Source organism: Lethenteron reissneri, chromosome 4 (assembly GCF_015708825.2).
Source record: "Lethenteron reissneri isolate LAM-NWPU_2019-01 chromosome 4, ASM1570882v1, whole genome shotgun sequence".
Lineage (NCBI taxonomy): Eukaryota > Metazoa > Chordata > Hyperoartia > Petromyzontiformes > Petromyzontidae > Lethenteron > Lethenteron reissneri.
In genome coordinates this window covers 10,178,882-10,200,433 of record NC_083782.1, presented here as the reverse complement: position 1 = coordinate 10,200,433, position 21,552 = coordinate 10,178,882, and the positions used below count along the sequence as shown (strand labels likewise).

The window sequence follows — 21,552 nt, the reverse complement described above, 5'->3', positions numbered from 1 at the left end:
CCTCTGGGTCATGCTTCTTGTTTTCAGGGTCACAGGTCCCCCGTTAACAATCGTTAAGCACTTTGTGATGCTGGACAGGCCTCCGCAAAGCTGTGTGGTCTGGAGTCAAAACCATCCCATTGTGCACACAATAAATAATGCAGCAGCAGAATCTCCCCAAACCTCCGAACACTATTTTGTACTTCTGTGTACTGATCGTTCGAAAAGATTCCAACCGAAAAGAATGTCGGTGGCATGTGGCAGTGAGCCGAAGAGATGCGAGAACGATCTGGACAGAGTCCCATCGCAGGCCTCTGCCGGCAGGTGAGGCATCAATGGGCTGGGTCACGTTGCCTCTGTGTTCCCCACGTGGAAGGAGATCTGTCGGTGGGATGTTGGCACGAGAGGACCTCCAGGTGAGTGCATGGACTGGCATTGTTTACCGGCCACTTTGAACGCTCGTCAACGATGTTTCTGTGCCCTCAAACAACAGCAACAACATGTCCCCGAGGGGTGACGCTCACGGCAACAGGAACACAGCACATCGTCCGAGCTCGAGTCTCAGGGCAGGACGCACGGATTCCATGACGATCAAAGCGACCTTCGTCGATGCTCCCTTTCTCCTCTGGCATGGCTCCCCTGAGCAAGCTCTCGAACTTCAAGGGAGACTGCACAGGAATGCAAACACGCGAACGCCTGTTGGGTCCTTCGCCTGCAGCGGAACAACCGGCGCACACACCGGTGCAGTGTTCACAACGAAGAGCGTTGTCGGTGCGGTGTTTTTTTTTCACCTTCATTTTTATTTTGGTCATAAGTCTTCGTCCGGTCAATAACAACCGGTGGAATGTTATACAACAGGTGACACATCAGGCAATGGACCGCGGTGGCGAGATGTAAACTACCTCGCCTGGTTACACAGGAGGTCGTGGGTTTGATCCCTGTCACGACCCTAATGCCCGCTGTATATTTGGAGTTTGCATGTTCTCCCTGTGGTCGTGTGGATTTTTCTCCTCTGGTTTTTCCGCCCACATTTAGAATCAACATCACGCGTTTAGAGTATTTGGCTGCAATACATTTCCACGTGATGAGCCACTTCGTTGAGCTATCATTTGTGGCCAGGTCACTTCTGAAAAAAGAGCTATACAGCTCAGTGGGCCTTACCTGGTAAATAAAAAAAATTGTAAAACATTTTTAAAATAATTTCATAGCACATATATCAAGAATGCCATTTCCAGAAACGTAGACTGTTAGATTGTTTAACTTTTAAAAGCCACGGTGGCGTTGACGGACAGTCTTATCTGGTCCAACACCATGTGAGACTAAGGAAAGCTGTCTCGGGTGTGGACCAATCAACTTCAAGGACAGTGCATACATTATCAGAGTTATGTTTTTTTTGCTATGACTGCAGGTATTGTGGTCTATGCAAACATGACTCCTTGTAAAAAAGGTGTCAGTTTTGTTGCCAGATAAAAGGGTAAAAAAAGCAATTATCACTTACTCGATTAGTCCACAAGTCTGTAAGAGTTTCACTCTATTACTTACTCTGCAATATTTACTCTATTACTCTGTGAAATCTACTCTATTACTCTGTAAGACTCACTCTATTAGTCCACAAGTCTTACACTCTGTGGATTCTTTCTGTAGTCATTCTCTGAGTGTCGACGATTCAAGCACTAAAACTTTGTGGCACTCGGTTACTTAAATGTTGGTGAAATGGGCGTTATAACTCCCGCCCCCCCTCCAAATATGATCAGGCCATCCAAGCAGAGTAAATATATTTTAAATAGCTACACTATTTTACCAATTATCATGTTTGGTATTTCTCTGCACTGCACTCTCTGTTACTCAATGATCTTATTATCTTTAATCAGACTTAATCTCACCGAAGTCAGCATCATTTGATCATCGGTGAGTTTCGTCATGGTTGACCGTCATATTGTGTTACTTTCATCCCCTCTTAGTTATGATTCACCAAGATAAATATTAATAACACTTCATCGGTCAATATTTTGGTAATTATCTGCACATCTCTACACTGACAAAGGTGCATGACCAGGCGCGCAATTCACGGGAGACTGTCAGAATCCACAAACTCGGTATTCACATCCGTTGTTAATGTTTTAATGTTCGGTTTTGCACGACTGCAACAGACGTCAAAAAAAACTTTACCATCAAAATATACGAAATGTATAAACACTTGAACACGTGGTAGTAGTAGTTGGAGGCTTTCGCGACCAATTTTATCCATAATAGAAGAGGTTTCTTTGGGGTTAGATCACGTAAATCTATAAATGTGTTATCATACCCACCACCACCTGACACAGCCAATTAGTAAGGTTTGTCACGTGAACAAAACGTGTCAATTCGTTTCGAGTACAGCACATCGGTGTGTTGGGGAGCCAAATCTGGCTGTAATTACTGGTGAAACGTCTTACTCAAATTGTAAATGTTGTGGATTTACCCTCAAACACACCGGTGTGCTGTACTAGTAATGAATTTGCACGTTTTTATACGTGACAAACCTTACTAGTTGGTTGTGTCGGGTGGTGACGGGTTTAACGACACATTTATATTTAAGTGATCTAACCCAAAAAAAACACGTATGGATATATAAACACTGCTTGGTACAAAGCGTACCAAATGCAACTAGGTTTTTATTTGAGTATGCATTATCTACACAAGGGTTCACACACACATACATTGTACCCAGGTTTCGTGATATCTTATCGCAAAGAGAAACGTCGCTCTGCAAAAAACGAATTCTTGAAGACTTCTTTGCAGCTCAGTCGTTTAGTGGGAGTTTAAACACAGTTGGCGCTCATACCGCACAGAAACACTTTAACTTAATTCACTAGCAACCAGAATGATAATAATACTACAAAATATATATTTGCTGAGACTTCAACACAGCGAAAACTGCCCTCAAGGTAACGGTGGGAGTGCCGTTCCCTCCTTTGCTATTTCCCAACCACAAAGTTTCGATCACGGGGTCTCGTAATCAGTGCACTTATTACATTGTTGCGATACCACAGCGCACAGCAGCCCAGCTCTCAACAGCACAAACAATTCACAGTGCGGCCTACTACTACGACTTGCTCTCGATAACATTGTACTGTGGTTGTGGCCTTCCTTCCTCCGCAGCCAGTAGAATCTGTGCTCTTTGGATACATAGATACGACTGGCGCGACTGCACCCACATTGCAGCGCAATCACTGCACTGTGTAAATGTGGCCGTCATAAAAGAATCAAAGTGAGTTTTAATTAATCGACGGGAAAACAGCGGTGCTGTAACTCTCTTTTAGACGAAACCCGCATCTCCAACATTTGTACAGTGCGAAAGAGTTAAATATTGCCGTGCGAAGGTTACACAATGCTCGCGCTTAGCAAAATACACCGAGCCTTTGTGAATACTGCCAATGTGAAGTGAGACAAAAAAAACACGCAAAAACGAGCAGTCGTTTCCAATCAACCCTGCCTGTTGGTCCAGCATCTTGTTTATATAAAAAAAATAATAGTAAACCACCAGCTTTCCAAAAGCAACTGTCACAATAATTACAAAAATAATAATCTACACGAAACAACGGGCCCATTTACAGCGGCGGCACCGACTTTTCTCTCAAAACGAAGGCAGCATTTTCACGCGGAGAAAACAATGTGTGGATGGTGTCCAAGCTCGCACAGACTATGCCCTTGCTCGAAAGAAAACGAAACGCAAAATGTGCTCGATACAAAATTCTGAACAAGCGTTTAATGGCCCCCAAAATAAAGTGAAATAAATATAGGAATATTGAGCGAAGCTTTCAAAATACGAGATATTTATTTTACAATGTTCCTGAAGGACACACACAGCCACTTTAACACGGACGCTTACGAGGGTGGCCAAGTCAATACCCTAGTTCGTGTGTGCGGGGGGGGGGGCAGCCGTCATTTTAACAGGAAGAGAACCAACGAGATACAATGCATCCTCCAGTAAAGCACTGTAGTATTCAAGAAACACATACGAAGTTAAACATGACTTGTGTAAAAAATATATATTTGAAACAACAACAGGCTTCCAAGTGAGCCCAATTAGATATTAGACGACAAACTGATTTATCTTCATCGCACTCGAGGTGGTCACGTGACTGATCGGCGTGACCAGGTTGTGATTCGGCGTGGACGTTGATTTGTCGAAGTTGTCGGAGCCGTTGGTGACGACGGCGTTTGCCTTCCGGCAGCACAGGATGCGCTTGAAAGTGGCGACCATCTCTTTGTCCCGAAACGAGTATATGATGGGGTTCATGGCGGAGTTGAACTCCGCTATGAGCAAGAAGTACTTCTCGAAGGCCAAGACATTGCAGTCCGAGCAGAACGAATCCAGCAGCAGAATCACCAGGCCCGGCGTCCAGCACACGATGAAGGCTCCTGAGAGACGGCACGAGACACGAGTCAGCAATTTTGGCAGCAACGCGCGGAACACAAGACCAGTGTTGTTCCCTGAAACCCGTTGTAGGTAAAGGCGCAACCTTGCAATGACTTGCTCCGCGACTGCTGCAAGGAGGGCCTCCACTAGAGGGGAACGGTGGAGAGGCCTTTGAGAGGCTTTTTTTTTTCACCTGTTGACCAGACGAGTACCCACACTTTACCTCGCCACACCCAGACCTGCCGGTCGACAAACTGTGTCTAGACCCCTACGTATTGCCGGGTGGACAGGCGGTGGTGGGTGGGGAGATAAAAAAAACTTGCCCCATTGTTTCAACCGCTGTGCTAGAATAGTCGTCGTACGAATGATAATTCACAGGCCTTTGTTAATCCTCTTGTGGGATGAACGCCAGCCCCATGCTGTGTTAGCCACAGTAGCTGTCCAAGCGTACTTCACCAAGCGAGTCAGTGCAGTTTGGTGAATCGACTGGGGAGGTGCAGCACCGGTGCTGATGATGACTCGCCACCAACGTTAGCCGTGGTTCGAAATCGAACAGCAGTCGCCGGGTTCATAGCGCCAGTACGCTAACCACTCAGCCACCGTTTCCCTTGGAGCTTTTGAGCATGCGACATCAGCCATTAATGTTGCCCACAATCAAAATCACCCAGAGAATACCCAATCCCATCAGAAGCTGAGCAGAGTGTTGAGCCGAGAGACAGTGCTTGGTTAGGCGACTTATAGTGCACGTCAGATGGATGCAGCCTGCCGCGGAAGCTACATGGCGGCCAGTGCAATGATCTCCATTGTTGTACTACACTTTCTCTGCTCCCACGTCTACGTTCCCCACCTACACCAACCCACACTGCCAAATAACTCCCTACACATGCAGCGGATCGACACAAGGGGCCGTACACACACACACACGTTCGAAGACGAATGTGAATCGTGTTGTCGAATGCAAGCACCCGCCGTCCAGACAGGCCCACGGCACTCACCCAGCATGATGGTGACGGTTATGAGCAAGCTCATGGTGGCCTCTCGCCTCTGGGTGGACCTGGAGGAGTTCCGCGACACGGGTATCGTGTTCCTCCACACGTGCACGAAGATGTGGCCGTAGAGCCCCACCATGATCAGGAACGTGGAGAGATTGGAGCCGGCCCAGAAGATGACGTAGCTGGCGCTGTACAGGGGCGCCATGGTGGAGCACGTGCCGATGTTGCAGATGCAGTTCCAGCCCATGCTGGGAATGGCGCCGGTGATGATGGACGCGAGCCAGATGATCGCGATGACGACCACGACGCGCCGCTCGCTCATCCGCGTGTGCAGCTGCATCCGGAACACCGTGACGTGGCGCTCGATGGCGATGGCCAGGAGGTTGGCGACGGAGGCCGTGAGGCTCGTGTCGATGAGCCCCTGGCGCAGCATCCAGGTCTGCAGCGACAGCTTGCGAGTGTTGGGCCCCGTGTTGAACATCAGGTAGACGTACGCCGCCCCCGCAAAGAAATCCGCCGCGGCCAGGTTGGCCATGAGATAGTAGATGGGGTGGTGGAACTTCCTGTTGATGTACACGGCGGACATGACGAGGCCGTTGGCCAGCATGATGAAGAGGCACAAGGCGAAGCCGAGCACCATGACCACGGTGCTGCTGACGGTCCACTCGTCGTACAGCGGCTTTCCGCTGTTGTTGTAGAAGAATGTGATCGTCTCGTTGTGGTGGCACCTGCCCTCCATCTCGTTCTCGCGTTGCGTCTTCTCACGCCCACACACACACCTGCAGAGCAAAGATGATTTAAAGTTAAGAGAAATGTTCCGCTCTCGTTCCGAAACAAATGCTTTTTAAATGGACCGATTTAAAAAGAGAAGGCGAATTGAAGATTGTTTTTTGCCGTGTAGTCAAGTCACAACGTGACTTATGAGGTGACTATATCGTGCTATGGAGGAGGACTGTTGCCCGAAACATCGCCTGTTACATGTTCGATCCATTTAAAGTCCACGGTATTTTTATGACGAACTTGTGGAGTTATTATTTTGTGATTTGTGCTCGAACACCACTGCCAACGCAGCAGCAGCATCACCAAATCATATCTCATCTTACACAGATCTACACAACAACAATTACATTGTACATGGTATAATTTTGCTGACTATATAATCATTTACAGCTCTCGTGTCGATCCAATGATGGACGAATGCGTCCCCCCCCCCCACCCAATGCTGTGTCGCTCGAAGGGCCATCTAATAATTGGAGTAATTCATCATGCTGGTCAGTGTGGGTCAGCGGCAGCGAAGGGCTCACGGCTGGTCCGCATGTCACTCGCCACGGATGTCAGATGCGTCAGGGAATCGAATCCAGGTTGCCCCGTTCGGAGCGCCGCACGCCACCCACTCCCCCTCGCTGCATTATCGTACCGGGTCACCGTCGGCAATGCATTCAAAGAGCCGCGGTTATACAATTACATCTCGATAGCGTTCCTTCTGTGAGCGTCGTCATCGTCATACACAATGGCACAATCTATTATTTGCACTGGTGCCCGTGACTTATTGTCCTTTGTAGTGACCCCCATGGGAATGTGGAATTTCCACCACGAGCTCAGGGTCGCGAATAGAGGTGATTACATCTTGGAACACTGCCTATACATGTACGTACACGCATGTACATGCATAGTCACTCTCGCATCGTACATGCATGTACATGTACAGTCCGTTTCAATCATTCCACTGCTGGATGAGGGCCTCCACACGTCTTGCGGGTCGGGTCGAGAGCGATATTTGACCATACTTCACCACGCTGGTCAGTGGGGGTTGTGGTGAAGGTGTTGGGAGTGCAGTACACCCGTGGGGTTTTCTGCACTGCCAGCTGCTGCCCACAACGCCCATGGCACCTTGCTATTGCACGTGGTGGCAGTGATGGGCACCCATCCAATGCACTTCCTAGGCTCGACTCTGCTTAGCTTTACAAAATCTGAAAAGACTGGGTGCATTGTGGATGATTTGGTCGTAGGCTACTTTGACATTAACACACTTATATTGCACACGTGATTATTTATGCGGCTTGCAGTTTGAGAACGAATGCCACGTTACATCTTACAATGTCATGGTTTATCTTTCAGTTGTCATGTTAGAGTTGGGGACAGACTAAACGGGGCTTGAACCACAATTGGCTAAGTGGCGAAGTTGAGGAAAGAGAGGAAAGCAGACAGAGAAGTCCATGAGTGTGGTAAAGGTGAGCGCTGGTTACTTTTGGCATTATCATTAGGTAGCAAGAGTGTGTTTAGTTAATGTCTGGCCCAGCAAAGGTAGGTATTTGAAAGTCCTTTGTGTGGCTCGGTGAGGGAAATATCCCCCACCCCTGGTCCTAAATGACGACTTTAGTAACTTTAAGCACCCCTATCTCTCTCAGCTCTGTTAAAACTGAGGGCCAGACAAAATAATGCATGGCACGCCACAAGGAGGAGGGAGATCGTGACAAGGACTGCCAACACAATGTCACGATGACCTTGCCATTAGAACGGCCATGGGCGATGGCTGGACGGACGGGGCAGGATGCGACACACATTGCCTCCCCAACAGAGTCGGATGTACACCAATTGTTGGCCGCCCTGTTGCTTTGTGGGTGAGCGGTATCGGTGAGCAGCGATGGCCGGGAGGCGCTTACACGCCGATGTTGCCAGATCTGGAAAATCAATTTCACAGAACCTAAGTCAAAATATCTCAGCCCGTGACACATCGCTCGATTTTGAAAAAAGAGAACCGGGACATTTGGTAACTTTGAATTCCAGCTGTGCAGAAATTTCGCAATAAAAATCATCTTACCGTTCACCCATAAAAACTCCGATAACATCTTAACGTTTCCGCAGAACGTTCACGTGAAAGGAATTGGCCATATGTCCCAGTGACCCTTTCCTGAATAAAGGATATTCATTGCTTGCTGTTATTCTTATGGACATTTGTTAGCGTGGCACCCAAGTCATGGAACGCCTTGCCACTTGAAATCTGGCAATCAGAGTCGGTAGATAGATTCAAGTCCGCTTTGAAACCCCATCTCTTTAATGTGGCCTTCCCTCTTTAGTTTCGTCGGTTGCCCCTGGTTCTCTTTTTGTTTCCTGATTTTCACGCATTGCGTATCAGGATCCTCGGATGAAATGCCCATGATACATTTGAATTATCATTATTATTTGCCCCATATGAAAGATGTAATTTTGGAGTTCCTCTCTGATATTTGCGCCGACGCTGCTGTACAAGAACACGTTTGCACGCAAAGCGTAACGTGTGTAAGTTGCTCTTGCTGGACTGGTCAGCTGGTTCGCGTGAATTTAAAAGTCACAGTAGCAATGAGCAGACAGGTCCATGCAGGTTTAACCTGCCTGCAGCAGGCAATGCTGTGAGGGTGACCGGGCAGCACCTCCTCCTGACCACGACATTATTCTCATCATTGCAAATCCACCCCAGTTTTTTGTATGCGGCATGGGGCGACGCTTGCTTAAATCTAGCTGTGGAGGAACCCACCCCACTGCTTCTTTGGGCTGTCGACACGGCCGAAAAGCTTCGTTTTCGCGTATGGGCATAATGGGCCCGTGGGCACACGAGGCGTGATACTTAAAAGCTGTCCCACAAGCGATAAGCGTGTCCAGCCACCACCAAGTGTCTAATCCCCGCGTCTACTTTGGGAGCGTGAGCCCCACATCGCCAGCGTGTGCTAGTGAGTGGAAAGTAGACGACATGCATCGCATCAGAGAGGTGAAAGGTGAGCGCTCGTTATTATTATTTTGCGTTCATTCAAAAACACTTCAGGTCGTCTGTTAATGTGTGGCCAGAAAAATTGCCCTCCGGTAGGGAAAATGTTTCCCAGCCATGGCCTACATTATTATGCTGAATGCAAGATGCCTAACTTGTAATAACTTTGCACGCTCCTTATCTCTCTCTCTATTTTACAACCGAGGGCTGGACAATAAAGGACACTGTAGGTAGTAAGCACGTGTGGAATAGTTTTTTTTACCACTTAAGACAATATTGTGGTAAATAATATCGTAATAGCAACATGAATTACCACAACACTCGGGGTGACATGGGATGGCAAAAGCCTCCGGGCTAGTGAAAGATTTACATACAAACTGTGGTACAGAGTGGACGAATTTATGACTTCACACAAAGCTGGCAATACACAACAAGACACAATCCCACCAAGATTGGTGTAATATTATACAACGCCAGCACACATCGATCAAAGCCGTAGCAATGTGGACTCAATCGCAACCTCGGTCATACACAAACACAGCGAAATGTTTCGTACGAAACGAATAAGGTCAAGAAAATGTGATACAGCCCAACCAAATCACAGCTATTGTGCAGAGCAGCAGCAAAGCACAGACCCCGGCATTAGACAAACGCAAAGCCGGATCTGGACAAACGCATGGCACGAACCCAATGCTACACGAGGCATACATACGTGGCACAAATGCTACACAAAGCCAACACACAGCTCGTCCATAAAGTTAACACAAACTCAGCATGCACCCATCACAACACTCTATACAAACCCTACAGAATAATAAACTCAGCATGCACCCATCACAACACTCTATACAACCCCTACACGATACCGAACTCAACATCAACCCATCACAACACTGTATAGTACAAACCCTACAGAATAATAAACGCAATGCAAACCTAACAGAATCCTGTAATCGACAAAAACCCAGCACAGCAACTCCACCAATATAAGCCAACACAAGACCCCTGTACAAACACAACTACTTCTACAAACAATGGCAAACTCTCGTCAACACAATTACGGTATGAAAACAGCACAAAATACACCCCCCCAACACAAACCATGCACAAAACTCGATACAATACCGACACAATACTCAACTCAAGCCAAACACAACTTTCCATATTAACTCAACACAAGCTCCATACACACCCCAAACACAATCACACCTCGGTACAAACACAGCTATTTAAAAAAACACACACGCACAAGGCGGTGTGCTAAAACAGATCATTCGATGCAGACACAATGCAACATCCCGGCACTGGCACGCTTACGAACCCAGCAACAATCAAACTAAACCCAGCACAAGCGAACTAAACCCAGCAACAAGCGAATTAAACCCAGCAACAAGCGAACTAAACCCAGCAACAATCAAACTAACCCCAGCACAAGCGAACTAAACCCAGCAACAAGCGAATTAAACCCAGCAACAAGCGAACTAAACCCAGCACAAGCGAATTAAACCCAGCACAAGCGAACTAAACCCAGCACAAGCGAACTAAACCCAGCAACAAGCGAATTAAACCCAGCACAAGCGAACTAAACCCAGCACAAGCGAATTAAACCCAGCAACAAGCGAACTAAACCCAGCACAAGCGAACTAAACCCAGCAACAAGCGAATTAAACCCAGCAACAAGCGACTAACCCAGCAATCAACTAACCCCAGCACAAGCGAACTAAACCCAGCAACAATCAAACTAACCCCAGCACAAGCGAACTAAACCCAGCAACAAGCGAATTAAACCCAGCAACAAGCGAACTAAACCCAGCACAAGCGAATTAAACCCAGCACAAGCGAACTAAACCCAGCACAAGCGAACTAAACCCAGCAACAAGCGAATTAAACCCAGCACAAGCGAACTAAACCCAGCACAAGCGAATTAAACCCAGCAACAAGCGAACTAAACCCAGCAACAAGCGAATTAAACCCAGCAACAAGCGAACTAAACCCAGCACAAGCGAATTAAACCCAGCACAAGCGAACTAAACCCAGCACAAGCGAATTAAACCCAGCAACAAGCGAACTAAACCCAGCACAAGCGAACTAAACCCAGCAACAAGCGAATTAAACCCAGCACAATCAAACTAAACCCAGCACAAGCGAACTAAACCCAGCAACAATCAAACTAAACCCAGCACAAGCTAACTAAACCCAGCACAAGCGAACTAAACCCAGCACAAGCGAACTAAACCCAGCAACAAGCGAATTAAACCCAGCACAATCAAACTAAACCCAGCACAAGCGAACTAAACCCAGCAACAAGCGAATTAAACCCAGCACAAGCGAACTATAAACCCAGCAACAATCAAACTAAACCCAGCACAAGCGAACTAAACCCAGCACAATCGAACTAAACCCAGCACAAGCGAACTAACCCCAGCACAAGCGGACATCATACAAGAAGACTTGGTTATCACAGTGAGCCCAGCACTCACAAAGAAGACTCGAACACCCAACCATGCACACACACACACGGTCATCCACACTCACAGCGACAACCACACACACAACCATGTACACAAACACGCACGACCAGGCAGACGTACACGCTCGTACATGCACAGCAATGTTCAACCACTCACACTCACACAGGCGACTCGCTGTGGCTGAAGAGGCAGGCGCAGAGTGGAACACTCGCACGCGTCCACCGCTCAACAGCAAAAGCAGCAGAAGTTGTTGTTACTCCTCCAGCTCGTCCACCTCGTCCTCCTGCCGCAGTTGTCCACCATCACCTGCAATCCACCCTCGCCCCGACCAGAGCAGCAGCAGCAGAGTGTTTTGTTTGACGCCACGGGCCCAGCGTCTGTGGCAGGAGCACGGCAGACGGAGCGACGGCTCGCAAACTGCGACAAAGAATGTGGAGGAGCAGTGGGGGAGGTAGGCGGGGGATGGCGATGGGACTGGGTGAGTGAAGTGAGCGAGTGGGCGGTTCAACTCAGAGAGAGAGAGAGACGGAGGATCTGTATACTGGGTTTGTTGTTGCTGTTGTACGACTTGAATCACTAATTCCTCACGTCCATTCTCTTTCTCTGCGGTGTGCTGCTGCGTGAAAGGTGTGGGCTGGGGGGCGATGGGAATTCCCCTCCCCCCCCTGCTATCAGCACCAGCCTCCACGCCTCCACTACCTTTGCCACCACGGCGATCTGAACAACGAGTCGCGCTCGTCAGCGGGCAGGATAAACATCTGTGGCGGGGGTAGGGGGCAGGGCAGCGAATGGGAGAAGAAATGAAATAATCACTTTTTTTTGTATATTTCTCCCGCTTTGAAACTTTGCTGCTGCTGCTGCCTCTGTGTGAGTGAGTGGGTGGGGGGAGGGAGCCAATCGCCACGTCCCCAGACCCAGCACCTCCCTCGCCTGCTCCGCGCTGGCCGGAATAAACGCGCGCGTGCTGGGCCGCGTTCATCCCGTCAATCATCGCGAGACACGTGCAGGAGCCACCCTCTCCACCACGAGATGAGGATGATGGGGAGTGGTGGTGGTTGCGAGCGCATCCGCCACCGCCTAATCTGGGATATGCACACGCGACGCTGGTGTTGTTCTTGCTGATGTTTGCGGCCCAGTTACAAAGAAAACAAAAGTTGGGCAATGTGCTGTTTTTTTTTTGCTGTCTGTTTTCGAATACACACAACTGCGCAGGCACTTTAAGGGGAAAAGATGAACGTTAATGATTGTTGTTGCTGTTGTTGTGTATTGTCACGAGGATTGTGTACCCAGGAAAGGCTCGCGAATGAGTCTTAAAACTCTGGGGGGTTTTCTAAGTTGTCGCAGTGACGATGCAACGTTGCTTCCTCTGGAGTACTGTAGGGCAATCCCGATTGAGGAATGTTCCAGATGCGTGCTTTGTGAACATTGAGGATGTTTTGGCCAATAAAACTTCATTTGCGAGTCGGTGTTAAGCAGCGCTACGAACCCGGCGACCCGAGTTCGATTCCCGCTCACGGCCACCAACACCGGTGACGATTATCTGCATCGGTTCTGGGCCTCCTCTAGGTCGACTCAGCCTCAAACGAGTACCTGGGTGCGATGTGTAAACGTCGCCACTGGGGAGACATGTGTCGTGCCGGCTTTCATAGGTGCTGCTTACTAACGGCACTTGCCCCAACAATCTATTAAGGCTATACGGAGAGCTTTGTCTTTGTGTGTATATTGTATGTGTGTGTGTGTGCTTATTGTGTGTAAATATGTTGCACGTAATGTTTGCACCGTACGTAGCCAACCGCGCCACTAGGAGGTGCGGAGAAGGACAATAAACTAAAGACAAAAACGCAGTTCTTAAGAAATGATTCTTTGGTTCTTTCGGTTAAGTCACGCCTAAAGATAAATAATAAATTAAATAATAGCATATTACGACGTTTCGATTGCAACACAAGCAATCATCATCAGGCATAAAAGAAATAGCAACAAAAATCTAACTAGAAAACTATAGACAGACAGAAATGAGTTTATCCATCGAGATGATGAGTTGACGAATGAGGCTTTCAATGTAGATCATTGAAAAGTGCATAGCTCCAGTGGCTTCCTAATATGAGAAGGAAGAGCGTTCCAGACGGCCGCGGAAGCGCATCTGAAAGCGCCGCGCGATGATGATGCGGTGACCGCCGCCTTTGTTTGATGGTCGGACAGAAGCCGCTGTGATGATGAGCGGAGTTGGCGTGATGGTGTTTGATGTTGAGCAAGGAGAACCCCCGTGCAGAACAGGGGGAGAACAAGACGAACTGTACCGCAGTTACTGAAGAAGAAAACAAATCCTGGTGAAAGACAATCCCATCGTGGCCGATGTCACGACAGGATAACTTTGTCTAAGAGCGCAAGAATGTCAAAACCGGTCCAGAGTTTACAAAAAAATATATTTTTTATCTTGACAAGATACTTCTTCATCATACAGTGGAAAGCCAAGATGCCGATGGGACAAAATGCGTCCTTTTGTATGTGGAGAACAGAATGGAGTTCCGTTTATTAATATGATCATGAGAAACGTCCCTAAATAAGAGTATGTATTTATACTGGAGGAATCCGATGAGCTGTACCTGACCACCCATCCCCTCGTGTGCCGTAGCGACCTTCACAGGTGCTGCTACTCGCTAACAGCACTCGCCCCAACAGTCTGTTCAGGCTACACGGGGGATCTTTGTCTTTGTTTGACCGTCAAACCAGTGAGAGATGGCGACGGTTGGAAGAGGCCTCCATCCAGCTGTGGACTGATCAAGGTCGACGATGACGACAGTAACAATGTACACGTACAGCCCAGAATGTTTATAACCCATTGCAAGGTACACTGTGCGTATCTCCTGCCACGTACAGCAGTTGCTTCAGCTATACACAATATCGAGGTCGACAACCCTTATTCTCGCCTGTACCAACGCCATATATAATAAAACAAATTCCCACCGTGCACACATGTTTCCCCCGCCAGGCCGATGACGGGCCCTTCTATCTGAACCAGTGCACAAAACGTTGAACACAATCGTCGAATTTCCCACGGCCACATCCGCGACATTTCTGTGCGAGCACCAAGAGAAAGTCGTCGCGCTTGACGTCAACGTTCTGTGTTCACGGATCGTGGAAAGCGGCACCCGCACGAGGAACTCCATGTGTGTGTGTGTGTGTTCGTGGGTGTGAGTGTTCGTGGGTGTGTGTGTGTGTTCTGGCAGGGCCCACCTTTACCAAAGTGACTGTGGCTCATGAGTCATGCAGCTGGCGGTAGGTTGGGCGCGGTGGGGTGTGATAGCGAAGCCACGGAATTGCACACAAGCTGTGTGTGTGTGCTGCTGCTGCTTTACCCCACAGGATAAAAAAATATACAAAAAAGTTTCCTTCACGTGAGGTTGTGGGCAAATGTTTCCGTAAAAATACAACCGGCTCCCACACACACGCGCGTACTGTAGCCACAGTCATCTATTGCAATAACATTGATAGTCTGAGTGTAACGTGAAGTTCTCAACAGAAAGAAGGAAGAACGCTGGTAGTGATGGTAGCGGTAGCGGGGGATTGCGTGGTGTGGGGAAAAGTGTGGGTAACTCCCACCCCTTGCAAGATGTCTGGCCCGGCGTGGAAGAGTAGGCCGAATATCATCTCGAGGACCTCTAGACGAGAGCAGGCTCCGTCCAGCGGGAGGATCCTTGTTCAGCAGTGGCGTGAGCAATTTCAGGATCGTAGCTTCACCACCACCTTACACAGACATATTACAGTGACGTTTATTCTGATACTGATGGAGGTCATATGATTTGCCTTATAACAGTAATGTAGTGAAGTTGGTTATGATGGTTGTAGGATTGGTAACAGTAATGGAGTTCGCGACGAATGAGAAATACGGAGTTTGAATCAGCATTAACTTAATATTATACCTTTAATTAGCAGTGTGTTAAGTGGTGCAGTAGTTGGTGGAACCTGACTGCTGAATTTCATTCCTGACCATGACTAATCATATCGATGGCGTGATAGCCGCCGCCGTGGTGAGATGTTAACTACCTCGCCTGGTATACAGGAGGTCGTGTGTTCCGACCTGACGCCTGCTCTATATTTGGAGTTTGCATGTTCTACCCGTGGTCTCGTGGATTTTTTTTCCCTGAGTCCTCCGGGTTTTCCGTCCACTTCGTTGAGCTGTCGTTTGTGGTCAGGTCGCTTTGTAAAAAAAATAGTTCTATATGTAGCGCAGTGGGCCTTACTTGGTAAACTAGAAATAGTTTCCATGGTTTTTGGTTTTGTATCGGAAGAGGTCCTCTCCCTCCTAACCTAAGCCTACTTTCGCTCAGCCTAAATGTCCAGCGAGGTGAAGTATGGTCTAGCAAACCCGAATAACCGACACGGCACGGAGAGGCCGTCAGCAGTGAATTGGCATAGGGACATACATTATTGTTATTATTAGAGGCTGACAGTGTCCCTGGAAGATTATCTAATCTTTTTGGGCTTCGAGACAAACGCGTACTCAGCGCAAATAGATCAACTTTTTTTTAAAATAGCCATGCAAAGTTGATATGAATGACGGACAAGGAGGTGGCAACCAGCGAGATGCAGCAGGATTGTGAGTTGCCTCTCGCTGGGACGCGCTCCTCAGATGACCCGCAGAGCAGTCGCGGACCCCGCAGCCTTCGCCGAAGGCCCCCTCGATGGGGCCTTCGTGCAGGAGTTTGCGTGACGGGTCAGCGGCGAAGCGCTCCGCGATCGCTTCGCTGGGACCACTGCTGGCGGGGAGGGCCTCCGACAGAGCCACCTGTCCAGGGTATTTGTGGCCTACTCTTGCACGCTGGCCAAGACGTCTCCGAAGCGACGGGAAGAAGCCCACGGTCTTACCCCGACCACGCGCGACTTTGCCAGCCGACTGATTCAGAGGACAAAGGGTGGGTGAGGATTTCAGACTTGAGAACATCGCCTTCCACGCCCGAATTCGTTCAACTACTGCGCCGGGTGATGGAATCGAACCCGGCGCGAACCTCTGGATAGGAAGTCAATTTCGCTCTGGCCATCGCACGACCTCAGAATATGATGGAGTGGGCAAGCTGCCCCCTACGAAGCAGCCAGAGGAGTTAGAACGTTACTGCGACTAAACCCGCACAGCTCTTGTGAGCATGGCGCTTTAAGTTTAACAGCGTTTGAACAGTACATCAACGTACAAACATCTACATCCAATGTAGATGTTTGTACTCAGACTTAAACCCGCATGCCTGGCGCATCTAAGAGGCTAATCCAAAGCCTGATCTCTCAAGTTTTGAATTCCAAACAATTCTAAAGCCACCACACAATAAACTCCTAATTAACAAACAGGGACGTCGCAAACACCGAAGTCTCCCTGAGTAGTCGGGTCAACAAGGGACGTTGCTAAGACGATGCAGAGTGTGGACAAGGAGGAGGAGGAGGAATACCGAGGGATGTGCACGCAGGAGGCGAGGGACACGTGGTGCTTGGGGTGACAGTCCAGGTGGGGCTCACGAAATGAAAGGGTAACAAACGCGCTGAGTGCTGGAGGAAGAGAATTGTGGGGCAGGACTTTGCATTTCAGAATGCCCACGTGGGAGCCTCAACATTGCTTTCACTTATCCGGGCCCTATGGTTGTTTATACGGCATGTGAGGTCTAATTGTTGTTGCTATTCTGCTTGTTGTGTATGAAAAGGAAGAGTAGCAGCAGCGTTAAGTGCAGCCTTAGTCTACAATTCACTCGGTTTCTCTGGCCTATCTCTGCTACAAAGAATGACCATTGCTCTAAACGTCACCTATTGTTGTTAATACTACTACGTTATATATTGTTGTTGTTGTGATTCCACGGCACATCCGATTGGCACGGTTGGCTACGTACGGTGCGTAAGAAGTTCAACACACGTACGGACGAGGCGTCCCGTGTTTGGCAGGCCGAGTCGTCAGCGAGCGTGGAGGAACCCATTGAGTGGAGTTCTCGGGAACAGAATCCGTGGCGGCAGGAGTAGCGATAGAAGATTGACAAGGAGCTTGCTGACTGCTAGTGGCTACACATAAGTTCATACAGTACATGTACATCGTACACCATTAGTTTCCTCTTGGAGCAGTGTTTTTGAGAACAGTGGTGAGTGTTTTTTTTTTATCGGGAGAGGGAGGTGTGGGATGATGGCCTTTGTTGTTGCATGGGCGCTGTGCCAGACAGAGGCAGCCTGGGTCCCAGTGTGTGGGGAGGACTGCCACTGTGAAAGTGTGGAGCACAGTTTGGTTTTCAACCTCGTGTGTGCATTGTAGTTGCATGCATGTATGTATGTTGTATGTATGTATGTTGTATGTATGTTGTATGTATGTTGTATGCATGTTGTAAGTATGTTGAACTTCTTTCGGACCACCGTACGTAGCCGACCGTGCTAATCGGAGGTGCGGGGGAAGGACAACGACACTAAACACAGAAATGCAGCTCTACACAAAAGAGTTTTCAATCTAGACGATGTAAAAGTGCTCAGCTCCAGAGGCTTCATAACGTCGGAAGGAAGAGCGTTCCAGACGGCCGCAGAAGCGCATCTGAAAGCGCCGCGCGAGGCGGTGGCCGCCTTCTTTGTTCGATGGCCAGCAGCCAAAACCCGCCGCTGTGAGAAGTTGACGTGATGCTGGTTTACAGGCTCCTTGACGAGATGAGCAAGAGGGTGTTTGTGGTTCACGTGTGGCAGGCACTTTGTGTGTGTGATGAGTGCGACCTTGTCACGGGCTTCCGGAAGCCAATGCAGCTCGGCTGGCACCCGACGGACCACGCACGGATCTTGCAGAAAGTGTCGAGAGAGAGAGAGAGACGATGATGGACATCGTGGCGAGAGCTTAATGCATAACATCCGTTAAACGATAGCTAAACAAATATTTGGTTAAAATTTTTTTTGCACGGGTCATTGTTTTGGTCGTGGAATTTGCTGACGCACCCAGCACGCCGATTCCGACAGAGAACTCAGCACGGCAACAACTATGCCCCATGACCAACACGTCACAATTATCAGCCCCGACCCAATTATCCGCCCACACCCGGTGCAGGATTTGTGCATGTGCGGTGTAACTGTCATTCTCGATAAGGCATTTACAAATTCAACCTTTGCACACGCGGTGGTGTATTTTATGGGTGTCACGGTGGCGATCTCGACCCTGACGCCTGCTGTATATTTGCGTGTCTCTCTCCCCCCTAGTTGCATGGATGTTTCTCCAGGTCATCCGGGGTTTCCCTCCACATTTAGAAACATGCCTTTAGAGTATTTCGCTGCTATAAATTTCCACGTGATGAGCCACTTCTTTGAGCTGGCATTTGTGGCCAGCTCGCTTCTGAAAAAAGAACTGAATAGCTCATTGGGGCGTTACCTGGTAAAATAAAAAAAAAAGTTTAGTATTTTAAACCTCATGTATATTCGCTCACTTCTAAACTACAGTCAATCATTTACCCATGCTTATAGAAGTTTGCCCTTTGTTTTTGTCCAGTAACCTATCTGTACGTATGTTGGAATTCTTTTTCACCGTACGTAGCCAACCACGCTAATCGGTGGTGCGGGTGGAAGGACAACACATGCGAAAAACAGCAGTTCTAGAGGAATGGGTTTTCTATCGAGATGATTTAAAAGTGCTTAGCTCCCAGTGGCTTACACATACCATGGGGAAGAGCGTTCCAGACATATGTCTGTGTATACCTCAGTCCCCAGCGAGTTACATATGCGACGTTGTACTGTGCTGTATTTCTACCACAGAAATTGTAATTATCTCTGGCACAACTCTAGTAAATCATATAAACCCTACAATTGAATGACATAATCATTTACTGCGGGTTTACGTTGACGTAAGTGGAAAAACACAACGCTTACTTTTAACCAAACATACGGTACAACATCTGGATTGACTCTGGATATCAGGGTGGCTCAGTGGCCAACAGCGTCTGAGTTAGATTCCCACCGAAGGCGCATTTCTCTGATGCGTCTGTGAAAGTTCTACCCTGTTGGGTGGCATGGGGTTTCCTCCGGCTTCTTCGGTTGCCTCACCAGAGGAGGAATAACACTTTAAAAAAGAAAGAGTGACGATGTCACCGGAATATCTCAGCACTCTGGAATGCGAGAGACGTTCCGATAACATTGCACAAGGGACTGCAGATGGATGGGGTGACGATGAAATATAAAAAGATGCAGCCCCTGCAAAGTCGTGTTGATGCCACCGCTGCCAGAAGGGCCTCCGTTATAGGGAGCTCTAAAAAATAGACCCTCTAATAAAAAAAATATAATTTGACCTACGCTTCAACGTTGGCCACACGACTTTGTAGGATAACCCGCGCATGCAATGTAACTCGTGTGACATTACAACGTAACATCGTATACTGCAGAGACGCGGCCTAGTGAGAGCGCGTTTGCAGCGTTGTTGTTGTTGCAAAGGTTCACGGTTCGAATCCGGTGGCCGGCCTGGTTATGACTGCGGGTTGCCAGATGGATTGTTACAGAGGACGTTCAAGTTTACCGTGGCGTCATTCGCAAGAGTGGGCCGTTGTGTGTCGGCGGTGTGGTCTAAAGATGAAATGTCACATCGAATAATTGACTCATTCAGGATATACGAGACAGTCACAGCCCCCTACTGGAGAAAAACACCCGGCAGGACACTCCTGAAAAACGTCACGAGACTCGGTGAGGTTTCCCTGGAAAAACAAAGTGGAATAAAACAAATAAATACTTGTTTTAAGTCGCGGAGCTTTAACACAAGACAAATTAATGGAGAGAGAGAAAACCCCGTCATAATTATTTGGCTACACAAATTGCAAAGACCATCAACTCAATATACTCCAGACCACAGTAAAGTCATGATATTATTTTGTGATGCTGAGTTGGCAGTGGTGCCCAAGCACAAGTAACAATGTCTGCCATTCATGTCCAATGAAAGAAGGCCCTTCATCCGAAATGTCATCGATTTTTTCCCCCTTTTAGGGCAGTGTAGTTAATGCAGTACTATAATCATGGGTGACTGAAACCCAAACTCAAACTCAGGCTCGGTGCTCTGACCCCTGAGTCACGTGACCATCATCACGTGGGGCAGGGAGCCCGGAGGCGTCTGCCGCTCGTTTCGTCATTCGCTGTTTCCACTTTCCTCCGTCTTGTGCCAAGATGCTCAAGTAGCGCGTCCCATCGTTCTAACTTCTGGCATCAATCTCTCATGTCGTGGTCAAGTCATTCTCTGCGAGGTCTTCCTCTCTTTACGGTTCCTTTCATTTTCCCGAACAACAACAACAACAACACTTTCAGTGTTCCTGTTGTCCATCCTACACGTGTGTCTCCAAATAGTGCCACAGCGTGCACCATATTCAACATCTGCCTTTCATTCACTCATTTTTACCAGTCACTCGCCATCATAGAGTGCTGCCAATTTACACTTAGCATGATTTCCAAGGGCAGGCTTAGTTTGGATTACACTCTTTTTCATCGCCGATATTCACAACTCTCAATGTACGAAGTGAACTCGACGGAATACCTCAGGACTCTGGATGCCAGAGACGTTCCAAGCAACTTTCACAATGGACTGTCGGTGGGGGAAATGGTGAACTGTCAAGGTGCAGCCCTGCAATTGCTTGTCAATGCCGCTGCTGGCAGGACTTCCACTTAAGGGGGTTCCAAAGTGCTCCTCTAATAAACAAATAACATGTGTTTTTGGTCGACACTTCACCACTGTCCAGATGATTTTGTAAGAGGTCGATCTATGCATGCTCAGCCCCTCACTCGTTAAGCCCCCACTCATCGTGATTACCCCCCCCCGCTCCTTTCCTTTTTAAGCCCCGCCCCTCGCTCCTTAAGCCCCGCCCCCTCGCTCATTATGCCCCGCCCCTTCTTCTTTAGGCCCCGCCTCTTTCTGTTTAAGCCCCACCCTTCGGTTCCTGAGAGATGGGGTTGGGCTGGTTTGGGTATAGTGGGGGTTGTGGTGGGGGTTGTAATGGGGGTTGT

General features: G+C 48.4%; 1 protein-coding gene across 4 annotated transcripts; it reads right to left on the bottom strand.

Annotated features, from left to right (window-relative positions):
* Positions 1-2,103: 2,103 nt before the first annotated feature.
* On the bottom strand, positions 2,104-12,507 carry LOC133350473 (lysophosphatidic acid receptor 1-A-like). Of its 4 annotated transcripts, XM_061564814.1 has the most exons (4): positions 12,400-12,507; positions 11,749-11,892; positions 5,377-6,152; positions 2,104-4,383 (listed from the first exon to the last, which is right to left on the bottom strand). In XM_061564814.1, the coding sequence occupies exons 3-4, from the start codon at positions 6,110-6,112 to the stop codon at positions 4,055-4,057; spliced, it is 1,065 nt and encodes a 354-aa protein (XP_061420798.1). In that variant the 5' UTR covers positions 6,113-6,152; positions 11,749-11,892; positions 12,400-12,507; the 3' UTR covers positions 2,104-4,054. The 4 variants fall into 4 exon arrangements, with proteins under 4 accessions (XP_061420798.1, XP_061420804.1, XP_061420812.1 ...); XM_061564820.1 differs by lacking the exon at positions 12,400-12,507 and having other exon boundaries at positions 11,743-12,254; XM_061564828.1 differs by lacking the exon at positions 12,400-12,507 and having other exon boundaries at positions 11,751-12,254.
* Between the last annotated feature and the right edge of the window lie 9,045 nt (positions 12,508-21,552).

Bases quoted from the DNA above. Each gene is read 5' to 3' on its own strand.
- LOC133350473 (XM_061564814.1), bottom strand. From the start codon at position 6,112: ATGGAGGGCAGGTGCCACCACAACGAGACGATCACATTCTTCTACAAC. The intron at 4,384-5,376 runs GTGAGTGCCGTG...GCCGTCTCTCAG, and splicing joins AACCGTCACCATCATGCTGG to GAGCCTTCATCGTGTGCTGG.